The following is an 8,289-nucleotide window of genomic DNA, read 5'->3' as shown; positions in this document are numbered from 1 at the left end:
GCATCCTTATTTTTCTAACCATTATATACATGAATTACCATTGAACTTCAAAAGCTCAAAGACAATATAATGTATTGGTATATTTATTTTTTTATATATTTTTTTTTATACATTATTTTCTTCATTTTGTACTTCTTTGTAAAAAACATTTTCATTCTCCCTCTTCTTGAAAATTTGCTTCGCAATGAAAGCCGGTTAGAGAAATCTTTATTAAAATATGCTTCCAGTTTAGCATTCTGCCTTATTATTATTTTTCATTTTCCTATATATATATATAAATATATATATATATATATATATATATCTTGCTGTCTTTCTATTTGGCTGGAAATTGTCCTGTGGCGAGAATAGTCAGCATTGAAGACAATGACAACCACCACACCATATATATTTATTCATTTATTTATTCAAGGATTGTCTGTCCTGCACAATTAAACACAGTCAATCTCTCTCTCTCTCTTTCCCTCTCTAATGACTGCCACAAGAAAAAAATTAAAAAACAACATTCTGCAGTCAATATGTCCAACAAAAAATTCTTCAAGGCAGTACCCCAGCATGGCCACAATCTAATGACTGAAACAAGTAAAAGGTAAAAAGAAAGAAAAGATAAAAGAAAATTATAAAAGTGGGTGTTTTGTCCCCTTTCACCAGCAGAGCGGAACTCTAAAGAAATGGCAGTGCTATTTTTTTTTATCTGTCTCTCTCTCTCATAAATATACAAATTTCTTTCACATAAGCAGAGACAATCTGACAGTGAAGCCATACACACACAGACATGAATTTACAGCAAAATGAAACTCATCGACACACCAACAAAAAGACAACCACACAACACCTTGCCCTGTATTCCTGTAATATAACGTCGGAATTCCTGTAATATAACATCAGAATTTCAGCAAAAACACTGACATCATTCAGCATTTGTAAATTCATTTCACTATTACTTAGTGATATCCACACATCATTTGTACTTTCATTTCAATATGACTTACTGATATTCCTCATCAAAAATATTTCTCATTCCCTTAAGCTATTCTTCTATATGATATACCTATTTATCTTGCATTACTGTAACATAGCATCCGAATTTTATTTCACTATTACTTACTGATATTTATTATCAAAAAAATGTCTCATAAAAAAAAAAGTGCATCACAAAACGAATACCAAACAAATGCTAGAGAGAGGGTACTAGAGAGAGAGAATATATTTTTACAAAGTATAGAAGTACAAGAAATTTGCAAAACATGATGACTTTCATTTTGTTCATAATTGTTTAAAATTGCAACAGCAGGTGTAGAAACAACTCAAAATTCTACTTTTAATGTTTTATGTTTTTTTTCTTTTCAGGTACAGAAATGCCATTCACTGGAAAAGAAAAGGCATTTGCGTGCTAGAGTATGAACAAGACTGTGCAGTATGCATTTGTAAAAGAATTTGCTAAAAATGCATCAGTTGTAATGCAGATTTGGACATGGCACAAAAAAGTTTGAAGAGGAAAGCTGTCTGTGCAGGGCAAAAGGACCTGGATGGCTGTAGGTATTGGAAAAGATGATTGAATGGGTTTGAGAAACAATTTTGCGAAGTGCCAGGAAGTACATAAGAAGAGCAAGCCTGGAAATTCAGATTCCTCCAACGACAGTTTGATGTGTTGCAAGGGAATGCTTACAAACGACAGCCTACAAGCTACAGCTCATTCAGGCCTTAAAGACAGATGACAAGCAAAAGCACAAGCAATTCTATATTGATGTACAAAAGAAACTAAAAGACAAGTTTGAAGAACTTCTTGCTTTCAGTGATGAGGCCACATTTCATACAGATGACAAAGTTAACAAGTACAATATTCACATTTGAGGTGAAGAAATATCCCCATGCCACAGGATTGACTGAAACTGAATGTGTTCAGTACCATCTCCAAGAATCATCTTTACAGCCAGTTTTTCTTTGAGGGAAATGTGATAGGCAATGTTTATCTGCAAATGCTTCACAACTGGCTAATTGATAAGATCATTGTAAATGAACATGAACATTTAATTTTTCAACAAGACAGGGCTCCACCACACAGTGTGGGCTTATCTCAATGAGAATATATCAGGCAGATGGATTGAGCACGCTGGTAATGAAGATAATATTCCGTTAAAATGGTTTTCATGTTCACCTGACACCTTACAATTTTTTTTCTCTGGAGTCTATGTCCTCCCCTCTTCCTATAATTTTAGAGGAACTCAAGCAGAGAGTCACTGCTACACTAGAGACTGTTACCCAAGACATACTGCAGCAGGTTTGACAGGAGCTGGACTACTGACTTGATATGCGCTATATCATATGTGGCGCACATATTGAAAACTTGTGAAATCATGTGAAATTATTCATGAAATTTATATACCTTTGAATTTCTCATTCAAATTTTTATGAATAAATCTTATTTTGTTCAACATTAAGCCTGTTTAGTTTCATTTGCCTAGACAATGTAGTTACTTCAATATTTATAGCTCAAACGATATCAAATTTTTTGAAACATCCTGTATTACACAGATGGTAACAGAGGTCAAGGTAAAATTTCAAAATTATAGGTTTATAGAAAAATTTCATCTTAATAATAACTTGATTTTCTGCAGACACACACATACAAAAGCCATAAACTTTGATTAGTAAATATTTTATTAGTGAAAATTGTTAATTAAACTTCAGTCAAAGATTTTCTATCATTATTGAACTGATAGTCTCAAAATATTGACAGTATTTAATTTCAATAACATATATAACTACAGCTTCTAGCATAACTTAGATTTGGCAAGGTTATATCTTGTAGATTTTTTCAAATGACATTTCCAGTCTAAAATCAAACAAGATCATCACAATTCAACAACTATTTAACTAAAGGATTTTCCTTCTGTCTCAACTAAATAATCCACACTACTCAGAGTACACATACTTCTTTTCAAAGAAGTGCTCTGTCTCAAACATCAAGACACACCTCTCCTCATAATTATTACAAATTTTATCAAACATCTTTTGCCAACACAGATCAGCACTAGTTTCTTTAGTAGCTAGAAAAAAAATAAAGCTTGTCCGTCTACTACCTAGAACAAGCAGCAGCAGAAAGAATTATTATTCAGCATCACAGTGATATATAACTGGTACGTTAGAGAAATCAATGAAGGAACTCCTATTACAGGTAGTACAACCTACTAGAAATAACAGTTGCCAGAATGGAACATGGACATTAAATGATGATGATCTCTCTCAAATTACACTTTACTAAGTTAAAAAGAGAAGGACCCTGAATATTATGATCTTGGATATTTATGAATGAAATATGGAATGGTCACAGTTAAAATGTCATTGCTCATAAATCTATTTGAAAAGAGCTAACCAGAGACAAAACAAAGTTACTGATACTCAGGGAGAATGAGAAGAGACCTAAAGAGGATAAATTATTGTCTTAGTGATCAATTTCCTGATGAATACTATTACTATGATAAGAAACTTTTAGTAGCAACATTCTTGGAAAATTCAAACAAACACTTTCATGATATTCTTTGGAAACACAACATAGTATTTCATTATCAAGACAAGCACCATATCTGCTTCTACCAACCAGAATTTGCAAAGCCAGATTTACTAGTCACTTTCTCTCTTATGTCACTCATAAATGGACTCTACTCAAGAAAAATTTGATGAAAGAAGCAACATTGCCTTTGCCATTTACAAAGCTTTTGTGTCTGGCATGCAAATTACCTATTAAAACTGTCCGTCTGTGAGCTCCATCAGTCTTGTTTCTGAGATCAGGGGCTTCCTGTCAGATCACACTATCATAGTGTATGCTGACGGAATTTGCTTGCTCTGTCTCTCTCTTTGATCAATGCTATCAACTATGGTGTACCCCAGACATTGATTTTGTCCAGCACTCATTTTAATATACATCAATGTTCTACTTGTTGTCAACTTCAACAACACCCACTCCAATGAAGATAATGCCAGTCAAAAATTCCTCCCTAATCTTCCACACCAAAGCATTATCCAAATGCAACCCAAAACACTTCATGTCAAATCTATATTGACATTATTGACCTTTCTTCAATGGAATCAAGACAAATTTGTCCCCTTCAACAACATAAAACAGAATTACTATACATATCAAGAAAATATTATTTCATCCCACACCACCCTTTTGAAACATGAACAGCATACAACTAGAACTCCCAAGGTTGTTACATATGATAGGTCTCACTATCACATAAGATCTCTCCAGACAAACATAATCAATGTAACAAAGATGCATCACAAAGACTAGTCTTCATCTTCAAGAGTATACTTCAGCACTTATCAACTACTACTCTACAAAGCTTGGGTGAGACCCACAATGGAGTACTGTTCCCACACCTGGGTCAGTGCTGCTGCTATTACTACTACTACTACACACATCCCAGACGAAGAAAGACTCTGCAAACTGATTGCCATGAAGTTGCTCACCAATACACTGCAACCTCTGGCCCAAAGATGCACTGACTTTTGTTATTGTAATAGCCTCTGCCACTGGAGGTGGCATGAAGCTAACTGGCTTCATGCCACCTCCATTTAGAACCTCATCTCTCCTCTTATCGCCTATGTTGTGTCTATTATCTCAGGCCCCACACTTACCACCATGCCCAGCTCTAAGGGTCCAGAATGTTAACTCTCAAGAATTCATTCCCTAAATGTTTTTCCCTGCAGCCCTTACAACTGTCCAAGAGGAACATTAATGTCAAACTCACAAAGCTTGGTAAGGCCATAAACGAACCCCTTTATTCAGATCAAACCTATATATATATATATTTCTTTTGTGGGTTTCTTTTCTACATTTAATGTTGTGGAAACTCAAGGATGACCTGGAATTGATGCAGCAATTATTTTCGTTGTTCACATTAAAAAATATTTCTCTTACAACAGAAAAATGAGCACACACACACGAAAGAGATATACATACATATATATATATATATAAAATTCTTTTTAAACTTTTAACACCTTCTCTTCTCCATCTTTAATTGTTTGTTGAGTTTCTATAGGTTATTTGTTCTATAAATACTCATATAACACACTCTATATTTGTAGCATTTTCATATTCGAAAAATTCTAACAACAGTAAGCTACCAATGTAATATGAAGAATCTTTATTAGAAATTGACCTTTAGAACCCCGCAAAGTAAAGGATGAAATAGAACCCAACCTTTTCTCACTCTCACACACACATTCATTTATTTATTTTATGTTCAGTTATAATAAAAGAAATTTTATATTAATCTGAGGAGTTTACTCTATACTTTCGTAGAGTACCAAATTAATTATTCTTAAACAAGAATATTGTTGATAGTGACTTGGAAGTTTCGGCCAGTTTACCCATCGTCAGAAAACACACACACATTATATATGATGCACCTGTATGTGAGCGCATACACTGAGCACAACTTAATAAAAACTATAAGAGTTTTGCTGTTATTGGGAAATATTTAACAACAACAATAATAATAATGATTTCAAATTTTGGCATAAGGCCAGTAATTTCGGGGGAGGGGTAAGTCGACTACATCGACTCCAGTACTCAACTGGTAATTATTTTATCTACCTCAACCCCACAAAGGATATCTCATGATTTGATCTCAGAACGTTACGTTACATCGGAAAAGAATGCTGCATTTTGTCCGACACAAACGATTCTGCTAGAACAAGGCCAGCAATTTCGAGAGAGATTAATTGATTATATCGACCCCAGTACGGGACAGTTTATTTTATGGACCCGGAGGGATTAAAAGTAACGAAACTATGATAATGATTTCTTTTTATTGGTCACAACGGCCCGGGACGCTATTGTCAGTAGAAGAGATTTACGAATTTACAATTGTTATTGTATTTCGTTTGTTACTGACAAGAGCATTCTGGACCATTGTAACCAATAAAAAGGAAAATCATTACTATGATTTCTTTACCTGTCAGCAAATCCAGGGCCAATAAAATATAGCACCAGTCAAATACAGGGTTCGATTTATCGACTAAAAGTGTTTCTCTTACAACAGAAAAACGAGCTAGAAAGGATTATTATTGTTATTGTTCTTTAGGCACGTCAATTTCGCCACTTTTTTCCACTTTCCATAAAATTTACCGGAGGGCAGCACTTCCCTCTCTATCAATAGTCATAGAATTAATGCTATTTTCGGAATTATTGTCAGTTTGCTATCACAGACAGTAAGAACATATGTTCAATTTAAAGTAATGTTAGAGTGAAGTTTGTTAAAGAAATTCTTCTTAGTTATGATTAAGAGCTTTAGGTTACTTTGCAGATTGCTTTCGAATAGATTTTTAACTTAGGAATTATTCCCAGTTTGTGATTAACACAACATGTAAAGCAAAGGCTGAACATATATAGAAGATATATACGAAATAAAAAAAGAAAATAAAGACATGTTGTGAAACCGGACAAAAGACGGACACGTAACGCTCTTGACTATTTTCGAGGCCACTGAGATTAGCAGGAGGAAGTTATAGTCAGACCAAAAACTTGGTCCGAAATCTTGCAGGAGGGTGGACCCCACTAAAGGACTTCAAAGACCAGGTAGTGATGTTAAAACGGATGGCAAATTAAATATATGGTAGAGTATAATATGAGAAAGTGATTTTTAGCAGACCGAGTAACCATATAGAAGGACCCCGCTTCGGATTATGTTGATTACAGACAAAATGATGTATAGTAGTGATAGAAAGGGCCATAAAAAATAAAAAATAAACTTACAGTGATATTCATGACGACTGTATCCTCGGATGATATGCTTAAATTCGCGGTCTTTCTCGGGATCATGCACTTTGATCAATATGTATTTAAACCTGCCGTGTTTGTCGGTGTCAACATCGTTAATTGCTTTCAGTTTGGGATTCTTGAAAGCTCCGGCTGAAGCTATAGTTGCCGCTGCTACAGCCATAGTTAGATGAAATTTACAATGTTTCCGAAAACTTTCTTAAGGTGCCTATATGTCTGTCTGTGAGAAGCTTCGGTGGAATGGACAACCCGGAATGAAAGAAAGTAAGAACAGGAAAGTGTGGCAAAACGGAAGCTGGCGGCAGTCAGGCTAAAGAATGTTAATGATTCAATAATTAGTATGTAGCTGAGTTTCTGTGGGGGAGAGTCAAACTGAAAAAGAGTGCGGTAAGCGAGTAATAGTCGAAGAAAGAAAGTGTATAAGTTAGAGTGAAGAAGGTAGTGATGCAACACGGTGATAAAGCAACAGTACACTTTCGAAATGGAGAAAGGATGAAAAGATTGTGAGAGAGAAGTGCAAGTGAGAAGAACTCGCTAAGAGGGCGGTCGCTCTTATGTGTAGGAGGAGAAGAAGGTAGATGTGATTTGGCACGTGTAAGAAACGCTTATCGAACGTGCGCAGGTCCTGCCTTCAGTTTCATAGTAAACATCTAGGTCCTACCTCCCGCAACTTCAATGTAATCTGTTAGGTACTGCCTTCACGCACAGTTAAACAGGCTGGTACTGCCTCTAAGTTTCATTGTATAACACCGGGAACTGCCTTTACGATATTGTAAATCAATGAAACGTTACTTTCAAGCTTCTTCACCGACAATATCTCTCGTAATTGTAAACAAAAATTAAGAATCTTTTTTTTAATGATTATTTGCTGCCTACTTCCATTTTATTAATGTTCTAAAATTATCTGCAACGCCCACCACCACTACCACCAAAAAGAGAGTACGTTATTTCAACCTCCGATCATTCCGTATGTAATTCCAGAATCTCGTTCTTATTACATTTCCTCAATTAAAGATTAGTAGTTCAAAAAGATGATATATAGGGATTCTACATGTGTTTATAGTTAATCTACATAGAGAAATATAATTAATAATTCTCTGGTTTATGCACACACACACACACACAAACACGCGCGCGCGCATTTACTTTAACAACTAGGAGAAATGGGACTCAATACATAAAGCAAAGTATATACTCTTGTACTTGTTTCAGTAATTTGACTGTGGCCATGCTGGAGCACCGCCTTTTAGTCGAGCAAATCGACCCCAGGACTTATTCTTTGGAAGCCTAGTACTTATTCTATAGCTCTCTTTTGCCGAACCGCTAAGTTACGGGGACGTAAACAGCATCGGTTGTCAAGCGATGTTGGGGGGACAAACATACACACACACACACACACACACACACACACATATATATATATATATACACATATATATACGACGGGCTTCTTTCAGTTTCCGTCTACCAAATCCACTCACAAGGCTTTGGTCGGT

General features: G+C 35.2%; 1 protein-coding gene and 1 long non-coding RNA gene across 2 annotated transcripts in view; one reads left to right on the top strand and one right to left on the bottom strand.

Annotated features, from left to right (window-relative positions):
• LOC106875271 (14 kDa phosphohistidine phosphatase) overlaps positions 1-7,385 on the bottom strand; it is a 66,151-nt gene extending 58,766 nt beyond the window's left edge. Inside the window, exon 1 of the mRNA XM_014923359.2 lies at positions 6,770-7,385. Coding sequence (XP_014778845.1) covers positions 6,770-6,956 — 187 coding nt within the window. The 5' untranslated portion in view covers positions 6,957-7,385. The remainder of the gene's footprint in view (positions 1-6,769) is intronic.
• The window catches only part of LOC128247046 (uncharacterized), a 56,568-nt gene continuing 55,652 nt past the window's right edge, over positions 7,374-8,289 (top strand). Inside the window, exon 1 of the long non-coding RNA XR_008263479.1 lies at positions 7,374-7,760. This is a non-coding gene — a long non-coding RNA (uncharacterized LOC128247046). The remainder of the gene's footprint in view (positions 7,761-8,289) is intronic.

This window comes from Octopus bimaculoides, chromosome 2, assembly GCF_001194135.2.
Source record: "Octopus bimaculoides isolate UCB-OBI-ISO-001 chromosome 2, ASM119413v2, whole genome shotgun sequence".
NCBI lineage: Eukaryota > Metazoa > Mollusca > Cephalopoda > Octopoda > Octopodidae > Octopus > Octopus bimaculoides.
This window is presented reverse-complemented; position numbering and strand designations above follow the sequence as displayed.